General features: G+C 44.6%; 1 protein-coding gene across 1 annotated transcript in view; it reads left to right on the top strand.

Moving 5' to 3' along the window:
• Positions 1 to 21,439, top strand: part of HMGA2 (high mobility group AT-hook 2) — a 123,487-nt gene that overhangs the window by 78,191 nt on the left and 23,857 nt on the right. Inside the window, exon 5 of the mRNA XM_009327573.1 lies at positions 20,839 to 20,871. Coding sequence (XP_009325848.1) covers positions 20,839 to 20,871 — 33 coding nt within the window. The remainder of the gene's footprint in view (positions 1 to 20,838; positions 20,872 to 21,439) is intronic.

The raw sequence follows: 21,439 nt of genomic DNA, 5'->3' as shown, positions 1-21,439 counted from the left end.
TGGGGTGATGCTGCCACTGTGGCCCCAGACAAGCCCGCAGGGAAGGGGTTAATGGCCCTGTGATCTACACTGACAAGATATGGCATAAATGGCACTTTCCGGAGGTTTGGTGGGTTTTTTTAATGAAAGTCCCTGTGTTAAGCATAGGCTGCCAGCTTAACATTTCACTTCCCAGACAGCTCTTGTGTCAGATTTGACAGAGGCTTATGCAGATGCGATGGAAGGATTAGAGTGCAAATGTATGTTCCTCAGAGACCTCGGGAACATGAAGTGACCAAAAGAGATCTTAGAAGATTAGGTGGCAGAGGTTGTTTTATGGTGCATAAGCATGGCTGCTCCAATGTGCTGGAATTTGGTGCATGCTCATGAGAACATCCTCTGTAGACACTTGCTGACATGAAATAAACTCTGTGTGGTAATTAAGCTGTTTCTATAAGACAACAGGAAGGGGAAAAAGGAGTGAGAGAGTCATTATTTATGTATATTTTTTAGTGTATGGGAAATTGTCTGGTACTGTAGCAATAGGGGCCTCATACAAACTTCAGATGGTACTGCAAGCCAGACAGAGATCCCAATACTCTGCTACACTGAGCGACCAGGTTGCTCCAAGGGGCTCTACACTTGGGTTCCTCTTGGAGCTCTTCATAGCAGAGTGCGTCTCCTCACGCGACACGAGCCAGTTCTCACCAGTGCTGCATCCCTGGAGTGAAACCTGGCTGATGGCCAGCTGCCAGGTGTTGGTTTTGTCCGGCACATCCCCAAATGGCTTACGTTTGGCTCTCAAACACATCACGAGTCTTTCCCTCTATACTTGGAGCAGGCAAATCCAATGGTTTAATATGTGCTAACCTCCTCTTTGCTTAGGTGATGAGAGGATAAAAGCAGGGCACTCGAGGGTCTGAGTCAGTGAAGTCTCCATCCGTGGACCTGCAGGCCATATTGAAAGCAGAAACATGTAGGGATTGAGAAGGATACAGGTTTTGGGAGCAGAAGCACACAGAGGTACACTGTTATAGCAGAGTATAAAGCTTTGTTAGCTACTGACAAGGCTATTTCTGTTGAAATATTTTCATCAGAAAATTGGGTTTCAGGTGAAAATGAAATTTTGAACTGAAAGTACTTGCTCACTTCAGAAGATTTTGAAAAATCCAAAATGTAATGTTTTATAGTCCACACCGAACTAGCATATCAGTAATCAGTTTTCCTACGAAAAGCTGAGGTTATCTCTCCATCAGCGTGTCGAAGCATGTGTGGAGCAGTGGAGGTGGCAGAGGTGCATGTGCGTTTTCCAGCCTGCTTTCGCGTGATCTGAACCGAATCCAAATAGTTTGAAGAGTTCAGAGGCATACTGAGATACGTGGCATTAACCCATTCACAAGTTTGAGAAGGAAGGAAGGGAGGAGGTACCACGCTCATGTGAACCTTGTGGGCCAACTGTTGAACTGGTGTAAATTGGTCTGGCTCCATTGACCTGGAGCTATGCTAAGTATGCATTAGGGGGTCTGATGCATTCAAGCAGATCTTGCTTTGTTTGCATTCATTCAGAAATTGTGCCAGTACCCAAAGCATGACATAAGCACATATTTTAGAATTCAAAAATATCAATCAGGCTGATTTTGTATGTGCTATGTTTTTTTTTTCCTTTGTGTTAGTTATTTATGGCACTGGAAACTACAAATTAGCATGGATCCCAAGGAAGTGTTTGATCTAAAATAAGGAAAATTCCTTTAAAGGAGAAACATTTAAGGGGCTGATATTGTTATTTATTTTATTAAGCATGTAAGAGTTGTCTGGATTTGTGTCCTGCCTATAATTCCTGTGTTTAGAGCAATGCTGATGGGAAAATGGTATCCAGCAATTTATGAAAGGTGATACTGTGTCAACAGATAGGCAGTGGGTTAGGACATGTGACAGTAATCTTCCACGGCATCCAGAGCATTCAGACCATATGCTTTAAAACATCAGTAAAATACATGTCAGAACCACTTCCTCCCCGTGCCCCCCTCCCGAGGACCACAGCAGGGGGACCCTAAGGAGGAGAGCCGGGAGGCTGCTTTGCAGCCCTCAGCACCAGGGTGCTCTCGGGAAAAGAAGTGGGCTGGGGGGGAGAACCACAGCACCTTCTCCCAAATGAATGAGTGAATGAAGTTCAAAGGTGTGAGGAAGTGAATGGATGGGGGCAGCAGCTGCGTGACGTTAGCAGGACGCAGTGGACTGGTGTGAAGTTTGCTCACGGGTATTTACTGACTGCTTTTTGGATGGTCTTGTTGCAGCAAACTCATGGAAATAAATGGTGGAAGCATGGCCATTGGCTATTGTTTCTACTGCTTTTCTGCACTGTCCTGGTTTTCATCTATAGGTTGTAAGAGCTTTTTAGAAACACAGCACGTCTTAGCGTGTATAGTTTGTAGAGGGGATGAAGGCTAAAGAATGTTAGAGAAAGATTTTTGTCTTTGGAGGCTAGCATTGGAGAAAGATTATTTTTCAATTCAGTCAAAGCTCATTGTCAAGACATCCCATCTCTACCCACTGCTTCTGCTCAGTGAAGACAGAGGTTGCAGGTACAAACTCAAGTCACAAAACTCAAGAGAATATAATTTGGGAGCCCTTTTGAGTGCACGTACAACCCGGGGGATCGCGGGAAACCTCCTTGGTACCTCTTTGGCTCAGCCTGGAAAACTGAAAGTTCAGACAGGAGGAAGCACCTCAAACCACAAATAAACTGTTCTGTTCATTTGAAGGTAATGGGCCAAAACTCGGTATTTTTACTCAGGCAGAACTCTCACTGAAGCCATTAGGCAGTGTGTCTGAAGAAGGGTGGCAAGTCTTGCTCTGGAGTTATTTATTAGGACCAGCATTTCTGAACCTCCCGCTGGTAGCGCTCATCTGCCTAAAAAACAGACTTCTTGGGAAGGGTGCGACAGGGGAGTCCTGTGTGGAGGCTATAAAATGGTTTACATTCTGTATTAATATTGATTTAACAATCATAAAAGGAACATAAATGTTTAAAAATTAAACATTTTTTTGTTTAAATATTAAACATTGGCATTTCTCCTCCTCCTGATTTTTAAATCAGCCTTGAAGGCGGCTGGGGCTGGTTTGCAGTCATTTCTTGCCATCCCTCCTAGGTAACTGTTTAGTAGCACAAAAGCTTCCAGGCAGGAGAGGGTACCAAACAGCTAATTGTAATTGCAAGGGTTATTTCCAAATGTGTGCACTGTTTATTCCTGTTGAGAGGTGTTCCTCACGTTTTGAACTTTCTGACTGCCAGCCTAGGTCATCCAACGTGTCATGCAGATTGATATTTCTGAGTTCAGCACAGCGTAGAGGGGAATAACCCATTCAGGCCTCCTTGAAAGATCAGTGACGGCTTCCATAATTGAATAAGGGGTGACTCAGCATCTCTCAACACAGTCATTAGTTTTATCAGTCTGAAGTTTTAAAAGACAGCCCTTGTGCAAACAACCTCTGAGTCAGTGCCAGCTCGAAGCTCTCTTCTGCCAGCAAGACCTCGCCATCGACGCCGACTGCTAAATCCAAATACCTGGGCAGGACTCCCCAAGGGGGAAATTCTCAGCTGGTTTGTGATAGTCCCCGCATCTCAGAAAAGGCATGGTGACGTTACACCTCTTTGCATTTCCTCTTCTTGGGCGAGAGAAGCAAGCCGAGCTCATGTAACTTTGGGCAGCTTTGGAGCTGCTTGTGCCAGCGCCTCATCCACAGCTCGGACCTGCTGGGATAGCGGCAGCTTTCAGCCTTGTGTCACCCCTGGCTCTGCATAACATGGAGCTCCCCGGCAGCAGGCTGGCTTGGCGCTGGCGGTGGCAGTGCAGCTCCCCGGCATGAGCGAGGCTGGGAGTGACTCAGGGAAGCTGTCGGTGAGTGCACTCCTCCACTGCCGCCCCGTTCGTGCCCTTTCGTGCAGCCAGCCAAAAAGAAAGTTTCCTTTAATCCGGCCAGTAAGGCTCACTGCCCTCCCTCAGCAGTCTCCAGTGCTGCTGCTTGAAATAGAGATATGTCGTGAAACACCCTCATCATAAAAAAAAAAAAATCGCTTCAAGGCATTCCTCCCAGAAGTGAAATCTCTGGGATGTGTTCGGTCAGCCAAGGAGAAACTGTGCAAGAAAGTTCCCACAGTCATGCTTCCTCCTGAGCCACGGAGCTGGATTTGGACAGACCTCCACAAATAAAGACATTTTTAAGCACATTTCTGCCCTCAGTCCGGTTGCCTCGTGCTCGCCATTAGGTGTGTTTCCGGGACGCAGGGCGGACTCGCTGGGAGAAGCGATAGGCAGTTGTGAATACCCCTCTCCCCCCGACATTTCGCATAGCACACGCTTCCTGACACATGCATGAGGGATGTGACGTGCAGCCTCGCTGCTCGCTGCCCCGGCCACGTTCACTCGAAGCAGGTACTCTGCTCTGCCCTGCGGGGCATGGCTGCTCCCTGCCAGCGTAAGCTTGGGAGGAGAAAACAGAACGGCCAAACATAAGTTTGAGTTTGAAGACCTGGCTGAAAGGCTACTAAAGCTTAATGTTGTGTAGAGAATGCATCAGAAATGTGCAAGATCGCAGCTTCCCTCTAATAGGTCTCCTCCTTCCTGCCTGACCCCTCACGGCTGTGCTGAGAGTGCTAAGGGAATAAAATTGCTGGAGTTTGTCTTGGTGGCCACCTCAAAATGCCCCTCCGGGGAAAAAACGCTGAAGGGCTGAAGTTTGTTTTTGGGATATTTGCTACAGCTGTTGTGAAGGTTGCAAGGCTGGCGAGCACCTAACTGGGGGCAGCTTTCCTTTCCCTGCCAATGGTCCCAAAATGCCACGTTCTCACACCCAATGAATAAGAGGCTAGAAGGAAACCGTCCAACTCCCTACAGAAACCGCGGTCAAGCCTCCTGTATTCCTGCAAGAGAGCCAATCCTCTGGCTGTATCCGCCACCTCATTCCTCAGTGCTGTTTGCAAAGGCTGGAAGAACACGCTCAGGCAGCAACCCAGCTCCGAAGGAGGTCTGGCCGAGCAGGGGGAGACCAGCGAAGAGGCTGAATCGCTCCTATGCTCCTGTGGAAGTGACAGGGAGAGCTGCGTGTGAAGCACGCCAATCTTTCAGCAGCATGTTGTTTGTCTTCTCACTCTTGATTGTTAATGACCATGAAATGCTAGCGGGAGGCCAGCCAGGACACCCATTCTCTCTCTTTCTAGCTTTCAGGGATCCCAACACTTTGGGATAATGAAATAAATGTAGGTTGTCAGTCGAAAATAATAACACTTTACAAAGTGGAAATGCAAATTTCCTGCGATATCCCTGAATAGCAGGTGGTATTTCCTGAGGTATTGTTTCTGACCTTCAGGGAAACTGATATTATGAACTGACTGAGGAAAATGACTACGGTATCAAGCTCCAGCAATTAAAATAAAACAATGAGAGGATAGTAAACTGAGTAAAGCAACAAGCAAGAGAAGGCTTGGATTTTTTGTTGGGGTTTTTTATCATGCTGTGGGCACTGGGTGCAGTTAAGATGCAGCAACGCTCTTTTTACAGAAAAGGCAGTGGCGGAAAGGAAATAGGAGAAAATGTTTAAGTTCAGTTGCTTTTAAGGGCACAAGAAAATAATATGGAATAATTAATAGTATTAGTATTATTAAATAAGTAAAAAATAGCTGGGTGACAGGTTAACTAATATTTGTACAGGTCCAGCAAAGCAGACAAACATTCACTGAAGCTTCTAACGGTGAGATCAGGAGCGAACACGTGTGTGTTTCTGTTAACTAGATTTTGCTTTGAAAATAGGACAATCTGCGCTTGGTTACTGTCAGGCAAAAATCACAATTTTGGTTCTGATTTTATTATAAAAAGGAGATGAGCTATTAGGTTTGCAGGTCTACACTTCATGCAGTGTCACTTGTATCTCATCTGAGTGAAAGCCATCTAATGTGATCTTATGTACATAATGCTGTTTCCTCAAGTGTATTCAAAACCAGTACTTACCTAAAGCAAAGACTAATAACTGATTTTGAATTTCTTCTGAACAGACATTGCTGCATATTCCTACATTACGTATAACTTTATAGCTGAAAGACCTATATAATACCTCGGCTCACCCTGTAGAACCTTCCTATGGGTGGCATTTGAATGCAGGTGATGAACTCTCATAAACTTTTGAGTCATATTTAAAAAATGGGGACTGTGACAGAGGTCTAGACCAGTCCCAAGAAACCTGCATTCAGTAATGTTTTTGACACCGACGTGTCCTGTGATGAACCATTTCATCTCTCTGGGCCTCTTTTCTTCACAGCCCAACTTTTGTCAGTTTTCCATATTTAGAGCACCCATTCTTCACGTGAGGGGATCAGCTATGCAGCATCTAATGCAGGGACAGTGAATTTACTTGGCTGCCCCAATGTTGTATGAAAATCTTGTTGCCCAGAATCTTTCTGCCTCACTTGCTGGGTTCATTGCTTGTTGCCCCAGAGTTGTGCAGTGCCATGGGAAGACAGGAATGGAGCGAGGAGCTGGGTGAACATTTGCTGGGCAGCCTGGAAATGTCAGCTTTGGTGGTTTTTCCTGTCTCCAGTAGCACTGGATTTGATTCCTCTTGGTCCCACTGCTGGCTGTGGTACGTGGTCCAGCACAATACAGCTCATGAGCTATTGGAGGGCTACAGTCATTTGGGTGCCTGGAGGCACCTGCCACTAGGTCCAGCTCTCAGTTGACAGTCTAAGAATTACCCTAGAAGCAGCAGGAGCTTGTTGAGAATTGCGTGATGTTTTGTGCCAGGCAGAATCTGTTCAGGGCGGGTAGGTTGCTGAATTTGATTTTAAGAATTAAGACTGATCAAAAATTAACAGTCTTAAGCTGTAAGCCACCTTAGTGCATTAGCACTAAGTTCTGCTCTCCAAATCTACAAAAACAGATATGGACATAATTTCTAGTCTGAGATACTTAATGCATGACTGAGTTACAGTGTCCTGGCTGAGCTTTGATAAGTATTAGTGACTACCCATGCACAGGCTGCTAGCCTGTCCTCATTGCTAAGTACTATTCCTTCGCCTTAGTAAAGTACGTGTAAAGTGTTGCTGTATATCCTCACATCTGAAGTAGGCTAAAACCCGTATGTATTCTGTTACTGCTGCTTACCTGGTGGCGACTTTTAAAATGACTTTTAAGTCAGTGGTGTGTTCGTGTACATAAATCATGCAGAATGCAGTAGCTCACTAATACCACAATGGAAAGTTGTTTGTTTGGTGAGTAGCCATTCATAGATTAAATACTCAGTGTGATTCACATTTTAGACAACAGAAGTCAAGTCACGAGATGGTCATGGGAGGAGTACTGCTGTTTTGAAAACAGTGGGGTTGTGATCTGAGTTTCTGATAAATACATCCAACACAAGCAGCGTCCTGTTCTCTTTGTAGACCAGTGCTGTGAAAGGGGTATGTATATGTCCCCTGGGCTCTCAGATTATACAGGCTAACTGGGCAACAAAATTAATACCTCCAAGGACACTTAGCTGCTGTGCTGGGATGCACTTTTCTTTCTGATTCACTTAGGATGAATGCTTCTGCATGGTACTCAAGAAAACTGTCGTTGGAGGTGGTGTTTTTCAGATGAGATGTAAAATCAAGGCCCTGACCGCTCATGACCATCAAAGTTCCCATGGCACTTTTCAAAAGAGCTGGGGTTTTGACCCCGGTGTCCTGGCCAAATTCCAGTTTGGATAATTACATCCTTCCTTCCCTGCCACGTAAACTGGATATGGTATTCTTTACCTCATGCCCCAACTATATGTAATATTGTCTTGTGCTGTTAAAACAGCTGCCAGACCTCATCCCAGAAATGGCTGCATTTCGGTGCAGAGTGAAACAGATCCCTTTATAAGGTTCCCATGTCACTTCCAGTGTGTAAATCACTTTGGGATCTGCAGAGATGAAAAGGATATTCAGAGATGAGATTATGTATTTAGATATTGTGATTGGTTTTATTTATCTGATATATATTCTTAAGCTTTTCGTAAGAAAGTCCATGTTGAACTGAGGAGTAGTACCGGTATGACCCATCACGCAGCATCACAGGTCTCCCACAGGACATCTGGTAATGAGTTAGATTTCCATTTCTGAAGTAACACTGAGGGTTAAGAATAATGTACTTGGGGAAAAAAAAAAAATCCACCACAAGTGATACTGATGAGGAGATAGACAAACATTTTCATCATGGTGGTATCGAAGCACTTCCCAAGTTTTTTTGCTTGGAGTTTGCCCTTGTCTACTATGTACCAATAGGTCAGGTTCAGATAGGGATTAGTTCTGTAGTCTTCAGGAACCAGATGTCCTCGTCTGTATCTGTGTTACTACGGGGTGCTATTCAGTGAATATGCATTTTGCTCCTAAAGTCTCTGTGGTTCATTGGCATCCCAGGCTCTTCCAGGAATGTAACTTCTGCACACTAAAGACTCCCCAGGACATTGGCAGACCTGTAGTTGGAGTGTAGTATGGCTGAGACAGCCGGGCAAAAGCGCACTCCCAGGTATTACTAGCCAGTGCTATAAGTGAAGGTTCAAAACTTTAAATGGACCTACTAACTGTTTTCTAGGGTAGGGCTGGTTAAACTAAAGCTCATGGGCTGGATCCTCCCTGCCAAAATTATCAACAGTGCAAAATTACCCTGCATCCTCTTTTCTGAAGGCCTTTATCCTGGGCAGAGGGCAGCAACCTTCTTTCCACTGTGCTCTCTCTTCAAGGATGTGTGGATCCTGCTCTTCACCCATCTGATCTCATGTCTATCAATTGGTCCAAGCACAGACATCATCTTGTCATGGGATGAGCGTGGGACATGTGAAAGAAGTGTCTTCATGTATTAAGTCATGGTTGGAATTGAGCATAGAGACCTTGAGTACCTCTGTAAGGGACCATTCAACCAACCCCAGCCCAAAAGGTTGGGCCCCATCACACTTAGGAGTAAGGAGAGGGAGGAGACCGCCACAGTGCTGAGGAGGGAGCCATATGGAGCTTACGTGATATTGGGGGGGGGTCCCTTTGAGGTACAGAACGTTTATTAATAATATCCTGATGTGGAGATCTCACAGAAGTCCTGGCTTTCTTGTCAGTCAGGAAGCTTTCTGGAACTGTGGTGATGCATCTGGAAGACTCACGAAATCATCAGTTTCGGGCTTGCAAACCAGTTTACAGTTAGCAAAACATTGTCTTTTTGACCGAGAAAAAGAAGAAAAGAAAGAAAAAGAAAAAGAAAACCAGCATTTGCTAAGCAAAATGGAGCTAGCCTATATTGCTTTCATGAGCTCTGCATTTGCTTAACTATTAAAAAAAAAAATCTATATTCAGTAATAAAGGACAATTATGCAATGCCGAATGAGCAAAAGAACCACAAATTGCCAAGGGCATGTGCCAACAAGGGCAGACAGGAATTAAAATGAAAAAACGTGGCTGAAAAGGCCACAGATTTATTAACGTAAATGCATCTAAATTAGCCCCGAAGGGAGACTTTCCTGGGAGGTGATGAAAGGCGAAGAGGCATGGGCAACTCCTTATCCCATCACTGTCCCCCACCCTTTTGAAGTGCTTGTATAACAAACAGTGAATGTCCCGGCTGTCCAGCTGCCAGCGCCATCTAACCACAAAGCTGAAGCAGACCTGCTTTTGCACAGAGTGCCGTGCTGAGAGGTGGCTTGAGTTCTTCTTCAGGAAGAGCATGAGCTCCTGTGGATCCTGCTGTCATCAGCCTTGAACGGCAGGTTGTTTTTCTGCTTGCGGGTAGGGGTGTAATCCTCCACTCTCCAAGGCAGTACAGTCCCAGGGCCTTCCTATTTCTCTCTTACTTTTTATGATCTGAGAAGATGAAGCACTCCCATAAAGCCTACAAAATGCATCTGATCCTAAAATCTAAAATCCCACCGGTACCTAAAAACAGTCTTTCTAACCAAACTTCCCAATTGCTCTGTTTAAAAACACCACAAAACTCCCAAAATATGTCAGTAACACACACAATTTAAAGAGCGTAAAAGAAGCCAAAAATATGACAACAATACAGCCATCTTGTGTGCGTTGGTGGACAAAAAGAAACACGAATAAGGTATTTCTATGTGTTTCCTCTCAGTTCCTTGCACGTAATGGGCAGCGCAGAGACCTCATTCCCATTTGTGTGCAAGCAGGGAAGGTGGTGTGCGTTTTGGTCCCCCTCTTTCCCATCATCTCTCCTTGCCACTTTCATTCCTCCATCCCATCCCTTTGGATCTTTCCTACTGTGCAACCCAACCAAAACTTCCCAGCACTGTTCCCTACCAGCCAAAGATTTCCGTAAGCTCCTAGGTGTACACACGCTGTCCCAAGCTGTTGTTTCCTTGCCCCGCCTCCAAATGCAGTCCTTCCTTCACTGGTGGCCTCCTTGCTGGCCATGGGATTTGCCTGGGAGAGCAATGGGCTCACAGCAACCTCTGGTGTCCATGGGGCTCGCCCCAAGGCTCACCCTTGCGCTCCCTGGCTCCCTTCTCAAGATAAAGTCTTGCTTGAGGCTGGGCTGGGGGGTCACAGGCATGGAACGTGGGGACATTTAGGTGCCTGGGAGCAGCCTGCTGACCAGCAGAAGGACCTTGCTGCTCACCATCAGTAGCTCCCATACCATGTTAATATCTAGAGTATCAGGGTATCCTTGGCCACGTTGCTGCCAATGCTAAAATGATCTTGCAGCTGCCATTAAGCGATCTGGTGTTGATATAATACCCGATCTCACGGAGGCGGATAATGTTCAGCTGCAAATCAAGCTTCTGTCTACCCAGTGTACCTAATTCCCAGAAAGGGTATGTCTCTCTGTGCCAATTACAGCAGCATTTGGAGGCCAGCTATCCTGCTCCTTCATCCAGCAAGCTGCTTTCACCTCTGCTGCCAGGACCACCTAGCCACAGGTGCTACCAACTGGTATATTTTTGGCACGTCCCAAACCACATAGGTTCCAAGTACAATAAAATGTGTCTAGTTGGGAAATGGAAGCATTTACCTCTTTGGGTAGACTCTGCAACTGGTTTGAACCACGGACAGAATTTAGCCAAGGACAGGATTTAGCTTAGTTTTTTGTGGCATGAAAAATCAAGTTTTGTCACTGAAGCAACAGAAACAACAAAATATGGAAGAGTTATCAGGAACTGAGAGTAAATATTGAGCAGTCCTGTCCTCTGAAATGACCTGCGTTTGGTAAAATGTTCACAAGCCCTCCCTAGCAACCATAACATTTAAAAGCAGGCTGCTTTCCAAGTTGTGGATGGAGCTCTGTGAGCAAGGAAACCGCTTTAAGCTGTACCAGGGAGCGGGGCTGTAGTAGGGTGCTCCAGGCGCTGCATTCTTGATGTGGTATTGGGTTTCAGTACTATTATGAAAAAAGCTGCAGGGGATTTGCGTGCATACCTAACACACATACCTTTGATGTTCACATTGTTAGATCCAAGCAACAAATAGGATCTTCAGGTCAGATGTAGCTTCCAAAAGGCTATTGAATAACTATAGATAGACAGTCAGGTAATTGTCCTGTAAAAATTACAGTCAAATTTTTCTCTCCTAGACTGGGCTAAATTCAGAGTCTGTCCAGGGACATAAATAGAACAACTCCAAAATTACACCAGGATTATCAAGAGCAGAATCTCTTTCTCCCTCCCTCTCTTCCCCCCCTTCTTTCTCTCTTTCAGACCGAGGGAAACTGTGTATACAGACACTATTCATATTTCTGCTGCTGTCGAGAGGCTGACGATAGGATATTGTAGACTTTGACTTTGCAATCTTTTATTAAATGGGTTCTAGCTAGGTAAAAGAGAAAATCAGTTTGCTACCATCTTTTAAAATACGTTACTGTGTCACATGGATTTCACAATGATGCATATGATGAAATTGCTATTAATGAGTGAATGGTAAAAGCACACCAGAAATGCAATGCAATGGGGTTTTTTTCTGCTTTGCAAGGAGTGCCTACAAATCATGCCTTTGGACATAATGAATGTAATTTCCATTTAAAAAATAACAGTATGAACTGAGTTCAGTATTTAACATACTACGCACCAGAATGATCCCAAAATATATCAAGCCAGGAAGTGGATTAATTACAACAACTCACCACCAAGCCCCTGGTATATTTCAAGTACGTGGAAAATGTATTTCTATTTTGGACACTGACTTCTTTATGAAACTGTGCCAGGATGTCAGCAGGCTCTGGTCGGACTCTGACAGACACTCTTAGCAGCATCAGTTTCCTGGAGGCAGTAATAATTATCAAATCTATTCGATAGACAGACAGCTATCAGACATCTGTATATCCCAGACGTACAAAAACATCCCCAGCCAACCATGTGGCTACCAATGGATCTGCTCAGACAAAGAAGTTCAAGAGAAGTGCCTCAGGCCAGATCCTCAGCTGCAGAAAATCAGCCAGGCACAGTCGATTGGCCTTGCTTGCGCTGTGTGCCTTTTCTTTGGAGGAAACCCCTGCGCAGCCGTCACAGGGCAATGGGGGGTCACGGAGGCAATGAGCTGTGTGGGAAGGAGAAGCTCCTGCAGGAGTTTAGGACCGGGCCTGGGGATGACCACATAACCTCTGTACAAGATGCTTTACATCTCTGAAGGGGCAGAAATGGCTGTGCAAAAGAGGCTGCCTAGATCCCTTGTATCCTTACCCCAGTTTGTGCAGATGAGGGGACAGATATAGCTCTTCCTAACAGGATCTAGAGTTGTGTCTGTGCTCAGTGAGCTGAACAGTGCCTGGGCACAGCCTCAAGCACTGCCCTGCAGTTAGTTGTCTGTGCTGTGCAGTTGGGAGCCTTCTCTCCTTCACCGTCCTGTCCTCTGCCACCTAACATGGTGCCCAGGTGTGGTTAAGGAAATAGCATGGCCCACGGGCTCTTCCCTCTAGGCAGTGTGGAAGAGACAGCCCCGTACGGGAAGAGGAAAGGTGGTATGGATGCAAGCCAGGCTGTGGACCTGGACTGGATTGTTTTCTCCTGTAGGTGAAGTCTGCAGGTTTCCTAGGCAGCAGATCATGTTCTCCTGCACCTACCTTTACATAGTGCTCGCTCTGATGCTTTCCTCCTCTGGTTGAGATGTGCCTCACTGAAACATGAAGTGCAAATCTCTGGAGGCAGCAGCGCTTTTAGCATGCAGCTAAACTGAAGATATACGCCACAGGCTGCCACTGGGAAATACCCAAGGGAGGACACTGAGACTCCTTGGCTTGAATCGCTACCTTCAAGGTAGCTTGAATGGCTACATTCCCAGGGTAGTGAAGGTGCCCAAGGGCTGAGGGAAGTGCATATTGTATTTTCACCAGTATCCTGCTCCGGGGGCTCTTGTGAAGAAGTGCAGCTCCGGGCTGTGGCGTGGCCATTGCAGCAGCACTGTGGTGGAGACAGGGGGCAGGGGGCAGAGTTGCTACCTGTCACTGCTGGGACACTGTTGTAGTCCCAGGGCTGCCCAGTGGAGCAGTTTACCCATCGTTTTCCATCACTGCCACTTCAGTTCTTTTTCCATCTCTGCCTCTAGGCTTGGGCCTGTTGGTGGCAGAAGCTTTCATAGGCCTGGAAATGAACTTGATTGTTTGTATCTAAGCCTACATTGTGGAAAATGGGCTGTGCATGTTTTCCAGTCTCTAAGTAACACAAGGACGCTGTTACTGAAATAGTTAAGGTCTTTGTGACCTTAAAATGAGGAGGAGAATGAACGTAGGAGGCCAGAAAGAGAAATATTACCTGACAACAGTTAAAATTTGAGCAAAACCACTGAAGTTTTCACTTCAGACTTCACTTTGCAGACAGTAGCAGATTTTGCAGCAGGTTGTCTGGTTTGGGACTTTACTGCTCTATTTACTCTGTTATTTCACTGGAGGCCAGTGCAAAGGTTGGGGGGATTCAGGAGCTCCTGGCAGTCAGGTCCAGAGATGAGTCCACTGATCACAGTCCTGCAGCTCTGATCAGCTCCATGCAGCCACCATCAGTGGTACCGCCAGGAATGGCCCCTGAAGCAGGAACTGCCCCTGGTTTTTCGGTCCGTACGGCAGGAGGTGCCTGAGCAAGAAGAGAGGGAAGATTCTAAAACAAAAGTTGGAACCTGATCGTAATGTGATATGGTGCTTTTCACCTCTAGGTCATCAATTAAAATCTAGCCCATTTACTAGTGACCAAAAATCATTTCCACATGGGCCAAGAGAAATGCATGGTGAACACAGGGGTTGCTGTATCCAACAGACAAGATAGTCTGGAGATAAACAGTTGCACAAGAGTTATTTGTGTGGAGAAGTCTGCAAGGTATAAAGCTAAGTAGTTTCTGATCAGTTTATATCCCTGAATTATGAGGGCTTAGTTTCTTTGCAAATACCTTATCATTTCTTTCTGTCTACTAAAACGTAGTTTTTTTCTTTATGCTATAACTAAGAATAACTGGAATGTCCCATTTGGCTTTCTCAATAGTCTGTCTGTGTAGGGAGTTTTAAATAGACAGATACATATGACGTTTGCCAGACAAAGGAGCCAGCTCATATTTCCTTAGGTGCATATCAAGAAAACCTCAGTGCTGAACTGTATACTAGAATTATTCTGAAAGGCAGAAATTGCTTCCTAATATTTTAGCAGAAAAATACACAGAGTACTGAACTAAACCTGAACAAAATGCATCAAGAAAACTTATCAAATACATGATGGATGATAATGAAGTAACAGGGGAACCCAACAGGTCAGCAGTGACTCTGAAGAAGAGCAGTCAGCAGCAACAGATCCTCCTGCTGCCAAACTGTATTGATTTTAGCTGAGTACGCCAATTTAAACTTTGCTTATAGTATCGAACTACAGATAGAAGGCCCATTAAATGGCTGTTTCATAAGCTGCACTACTATTTTATGGAAATATAACCAATACTGGCTGAAACATTATAAAAATTAATAGCATCTATCAAGAGCACTGAACTAACAGCTACTGTGCTTTGAATTTTGATTATATCCTTGATAAACTCAATGGGCTATTGTTGTGCTTGAACTAACAGTTCAGCTAGCAGATGAAGAAAAATTATGTTTTTTCCCTTCCCATTCTAACCATTAAATTTGTACTTACCAAGATCTATAATGGTGGGAAATCTACCTCTGTGAGGAAGGCTGGGTCAAAGCAACTGAAAAATAATCACGAGTTATACGAGTGTAAAAGAAAACAGAATTTGATTTTTAATACATTTCTTTCATGGGTTTTATCCTCTCGGACCATAAAACCTTTGCAAATGTAGCAACTTACAGAAGTTTTGTGGTGAAGGTAACTTTCTGTAAACAAAATGTATGAAATCCTAACCCTGCTGAAGTCACTTGTTTGACTTCCATTGGATATATACATACCTGACTGGATATATGTGCCAGTGCCTGAATTTTCAGGCTACCAAAAGAGTCATTTGAAGCAGTGTGCTTTGAATTCGCCAATTAAAATATAAAATTCTGTTGCCAGTCAAATAACTATTAAAAGTGACTTTGTGTATTTGGAAAACTTTGATGCTCTCTGCTCTCCTCCACAAGTGAAATAGAAGTACTATTTACTTTGTCATCAGCTAAAGTTATTGGTGCAGTTCCTGAGATGTTGCAGGGTTTTCCAGCAGCAGTCAGGGGAGGTCAGTTTAATAAGCTAATAAATATTTTTTGAATGACCTGACTTTGTATTTGGTATTAAAAACTCAGAGGAGTGCCAAATAGGATAGAAAATAAAGAATAAAAGTTCCACAGATTTTGCCAAAATTCTCCACAGATTACTATTAGCCTCATTTATGAGACTGCACAGAGGACTGTGAAATCTCCTTTGAACTCTAAGGGCCAGATGTTTTGCTGTTAGATCCTAATGACCCACAGCAGTGTGCGTACACAGACACCACGGTTGCCAGTTGACTGCAAACATGCGATGGAGGCAGGAGAATTCATGACCTGTGCCTCCAAGACGCAAGCCAGTCCTGCTTGGGCGGAGAGGGCATCCCCCCTCGCTATTGATGGTGTCAAAAAAGCATTTCTGCTACCCCCTCAAAAGGAAGATCATTTCTAAAGCAAGCCATGAGCATACCTGGATCAGAGGAGCGAATGGCAGGCGCACCGTCCCATGCAGTCTCGGGTGGATCCCTGCTGACGGTCATGAAGCTGAAAGTAGCTTTTGCCCAGAGGCGAGGGCTCTCCTGCAGGCTGCGTGGGTCCCTGGTCCCAGCGTTGTATCACTCTGTGCTGGAAAAGGGAGGGAAAGGCTGGACTCGAACCAATTAAAGCTGTAGGGCAGAACAGTAGTTACTGTGCTGTCATATGGAACTGCTTGGAAGACATGATTTATTTTGGATTATATTGGTTTCAACTGGTATAATATGAACTTCCCGATTTTTTGAGGATATGTAGACAAAAAAACTAAATATGGTTTTACTCATCTTTTAATTTAGAACTACAAGTGTTTGGGTGACCTATGAAATTATTTTAATGATCTCCGCAGAACACTGAGCTGTCAGCACTATAAATGTCATCCTAACTGGGTATTAGTTTCCATCATGGTCATTTAGTTTCACCAGCAGAGCTACCTCCATGCGAATATCTTGTCTGTGTCAAGCTGTGGGAATAAAACAGAGGGTCACTGTTGCCAAGAAGCATCAGTCAAACATCTTCATAATACTCAGTTTGAAGATGAAGACATGAACACAAAATTTAGGAGCACTGTGACTGTGCAGCTTGCCCTTGGAGCTTCAGGCACAGCAGTCAGGGGATGATTTGCATTCAGACCAGTGCTTTTATCTCTGACCATTAAAAATGTGTTCCAGCATTGCTCATACTAGTTGACATAGACTTACCCTTATCCTTCCTTATTTTTATAATGCTATGAAAAGTCACAGCGTAAGAAGGAGTACGCCAGAGGATGAGAAGTGTGACAAATTGAATTTGATGCAACTTTTGACCGCTGGTGGAAGATGAATATTGGCTCATCACATGAGACTGCTCTTTTGTTCTCATACAGAAGGCAAAGAAATTGCTTGACCAGTGTCTGTATAGGCTGTAAGAATGCATCTAAGATATCAACAAAAAGTAAAGTAACAGAATTCGAAAATAAAAAAAAGTGAGGGGTGAAGTGACAGAGGAGGAGTGGAAGAAGTGTGTTGTAGAAGATAAACAATTGGGCTTTGAACATCCAAAATTTACAGCAAAGAAAAAACCACCAAAAGGTTTGTGTACTTTCCTCTTTAGGTGGTTTAATTTTTTTCCGTTCAAAGTTAGGAATCTTACCATGAAGTTTTAAATTATTATCTTTTGCCTTAGCTCACATACTTAATAGTTTAAACAGGGCAAAACAAATTCTGCTGTACTTTGGATTTGTTCTTGTGTGGCAGACATTTAAATGACATGGTCATAGGACTTTTCCAACACTGTCACTTGTTCTTTCTGTCTCATACAAATTTAAGAAAGCTACTTGCGGTTGACTTGTACTTGCATATGATGGAAAAAAACCTGAATTTTGCTTTCAAGTGTATGGAATTTCAGCTGATACACATTCAGTGTACAATAGTTGTTGTTTTTTAAACTTAGGATAAAAATGAAATGTGAAAGTCCTGTGTTGCACGAAACTCCCCTTACATACGATCACTGACATAAGTGATAGAGCCTCAGACAGAGCAGAAGGTTGGCCATCTTACTCTGCAGGCTCCTGGGGGTATCCATAATAGTTCAGAGCTCTCGTGTCTTGCGTACAACTTTATTTTGCTCCAAAGCACCTCTTTAAAGTCTCTTGTCCTTGGCTTTTTTATGGTTCCAGTCTTTTCCCTAACCAAGACAGATTCTCTTTCTTTCCAGCTAGTTGAACATGCAGTTGCAACACTTTTGAATCAGAGGTGTTTCTTTTGAAGCCCTGAAAAGATCTCTTAACTCAGCAAACACAAAGCTTAGTGAGTCGAGGTGTTTGTATCCGTAGTGTGTCAAGAATTTTCCAAAGGCATCACATCCACAACAGTTAAAGAAATGAAAGAAGGTGCTTAAGAAATTTCTCATTATTCCTGTATGCCTCAGTTCTTCTGGTTTGGGGTGACCTAAGTGAGCGGACACTGCAGTCCTCGCAGGACTGGACCTTTCTGGGTTTCTCCAGCCTGCATTCATCCAGATAGCTCTCCCACGCAGCCAGGCTGACGCAGGAAAAGCAATACCCCTGAAAACCAGCACTTGCAGTGATTCAGCTGCCACAAGCTGGAGCCCTCAGTGTGGCACAAGTGGGCATGGCTCCCGACGTGTCGGTGGTGTGTGCCGTTAATACCCGCTGAGGGGCTGAGCCCTGCTTTTGAGCTTCCATAGCTGTGCTTCTTCCATTTAAGGGAGAAAACATAACACATGCTGAACTCCAGATCCCAAATCCACTGGAAACCTAGCTGGCAGTAAGCAAAGCACTGCCAGGGGGATCTCAACATGAAGCATTACGATAGCAAAGGTCTTGAATGACTAAGATTCTTGAAAGCCTTGGTCAGTATCAGAGACAGTTTCCAACTGGGCAAAGTACAATATTTTCCCTCTGCTTTTTATGAATGGCTGGATAGGATTGTGCTGGAGTCAGAGTCCCCTGCGAAAGCCATTCATAAAAATAACAACAAAACAAAACAAACACACACAAAAAACTTTCTAGGTCCAGTCTGGAGCCACTGGGGGCCAGAGGCTGGGAAAACACGCTGGCGGCTCGAGCCCCAGCTATCACTGAAAGTATTCAAGGGGCTTTTTGGTGGTCTGAAAAGTATGAAGTGCTGTGTAGAAGGGCAGCTGGTAGAATTACTGTGACACATACTAGGCAGAAAGCCAGAGCTGGCCTTGTTTCAGACATTGTCTTTCCTCTCATTGAAGTGTCAGGACCTAATTCATGGAAAATTTGGTGAGTTGGCAGCTCTTTCAGAAGATTTCATTGAGCTACAGTGTGTGAGAGTCACATGAATGCAGAGTGCACGGCCAAAAATATATGGGGATTTCTGAGCAGGAGAAAACAGTCAGCCTCTAAGGATATCTGTGGATTTCATGTGGTTTGGGAGTAAACACGTGTACAGGTGTAATCAGCAGGCAGAAAAAGAAAATAAAATGGAAAAGCACTAGTGGCAGATTACTGAAGAGCTCAATGAGTTCTGTAATTATGAGGGATTCCTTTGAAACAAATCATTCCTTTGTCTGAGGGCAGCAAATGTCCGTTAATGAGTTCAGGGCTTGCAGTCCACCTGGAGAAGGCATCAGTAAAACGTGTGCCTTGGTAATAGCTTCTCCATTGCAAGGAAATTTAATGGAAAAGAAAAGAAAAGGGTCCACCCTGAAGTTTAAAGACGGACCCAGTCATCACATGGGTTTTTTCTCATATTTATTTGAGAGCAGAACTTGGAGCCTGAGGCATAGATAAAAAATATAACAGCAATAGGATTCCACTGAATTAGAAAAAGACTGAAAATAAACAAAGCATCTCTTGTTAAAATGGGACGCTTGTGGTGGGCAGTCTGAATTGAATCAGTTACATTTAATTTACGTTTTCATTGATCCTTCCGACTGAAATATTGCTCTGAAAGGCCAGTTACACTAAACTGTTTATTCAGAAATATTCCAGTTATTTCCTACTACACTGTCATGAAAATTAGGGTTTTGGCCATGCAGAGGGACAGCATGTTGGCTTCTGCCCAAGTGAGGCACTAAAATCACAGCTGGGATTAGGAATAGGCAGGAAGGAAGGGCAGGAAGAAAATCATTGGGTGCAATTCATATACTTTGAAAACAGAAAGTCCTGGAGGGGGGAGGCGGCAGCTTTGCCCCACCAAAGTAAGAAAAGCCCTTTTGTGCTCTCGGTGTCAGGATTTCATCCTTTATCTGTGGTCTTATTGTTCTGTGCTGCTCCTAGCACCCACAACGGTTGTCACATCACCTGCGCAGTGGTGATGTATTTTAAATGCACCCGTGTTAGTTCTTTAATCGGTACTCCTCTTCCTCCCCAGGGTGGGGATGAAGGGTACTGGCACCTTGGTGGGTCTCCTGACTCGTGTGGGGACTGTATTTCCCATTCCTGGGTGGGAGCAGCCAGGAGGGAGACTTGCTGAGGAGCCTGTGGCTGTGCCACCAGGTCCTGTGTAGGCAGGTGGACACAGCCTCCAGTTCTCCCTGCCACGCTCCCAGCCAGCCTGGTGATGGGCAACCCTGAAATCATGTCAACAGGCTCGCAAGGGTCAGCACAGCATCGCCTTCATCCAGCTAGAGCTCCCAAACCAGAGCTTCCCAGGGCTGGAGCCGCTGCGCATCCCAGCCTCCTAGCTTCAGCAGGGATGGCTTTGGTCAAGTTGGAAGCCCTGGCTTGGGAATGAGGTTATGTGTCCCTCACCTCTCTGCCCGAGTTGTGTTCCTGCTCCTGGCCAGGAAGGAGGGCTTCCCCACAGCAGGACACTCCACTCACAGCTGAAAAAGTGTGGAAAGAGAGGGAACAGCATCAGTGGAGACAACAAAATCTAGTTATAAAATTAGGCCACTCTCACCATCTGATAAGTAATGCAGCAAAGTAAATCTAGCAGTACCATAGAAGAGCTGAAAGATGTTACATGCTAAATTAGATTTCACCTTGGTTTTAATTATACAAACTTAACATACTCCTCTGCATCCACAGTAAACTGAACTACTTCAGAGCAAGGTCATAGATAAGTGTAGGAGAGGCTGGGTGTGAGAGCTGGGTATGTTCATCACTCCATTTCTGAATGTGGGCTTTGCCTATGTTTTATTTCTATCGCTGAAAACATTTTTCCCAGCATCTGTGAAATCACAGTTAAGTGACCTCAGTGAATTTTCTTTCTCACCGTGCTTTTGTTTTACTTTTCAGCCTCAACAAGTGGTTCAAAAGAAGCCTGCTCAGGTAAGAAAAGCTAATTTAAATTCTTTAGACTACTTTAAATGAAATAATTCTACAGTATTTAAACTGGTCTCCTTTACTGTAAAGAATGAAGGGAGATAACATCAATCATATGAGCTGGGGAACAGCTGTTGGCTTGCTAGGCACAACCACCAGAACAATTCACGCAGTGGCCCTTGGGAATGAGAGGAGGAAGCAGTGGATGGTGCTTGCTCAGAAATGTCCTCTTTCTGCAGCGGCCACCTTGCAATGATAATGCAGGCACATGCACGCACACATCTGGTACAAGTCCAGCATGTGATAGGTATCTCTGTGTGTCCTGAACATGGGTGGCTGGGGACTGCTTACAGCAAAGAGAGTGTACAGGTATAAAACCCTTCTCCCCACTGGTCTAAAGGAGTCTCTAAGTCCACAAAATAAAATAGGCTGAATTTGGTAACTAGACTGGATTCATCATAAAGACTAACACATTTGAACTTCTTCTGTTGGATGGTATTATTCTTCTTTAATACCTTGGACAAAGTGCAAGCTAGGGTGTCACGAAACCAGTCAAACACTGCATTTATGATGG

This window comes from Pygoscelis adeliae, unplaced genomic scaffold (genome assembly GCF_000699105.1).
Source record: "Pygoscelis adeliae isolate BGI_AS28 unplaced genomic scaffold, ASM69910v1 Scaffold113, whole genome shotgun sequence".
Classification (NCBI taxonomy): Eukaryota; Metazoa; Chordata; class Aves; order Sphenisciformes; family Spheniscidae; genus Pygoscelis; species Pygoscelis adeliae.
The sequence above is the reverse complement of the archived record's forward strand: the minus strand, read 5'-3'. Positions and strand labels throughout refer to the sequence as shown.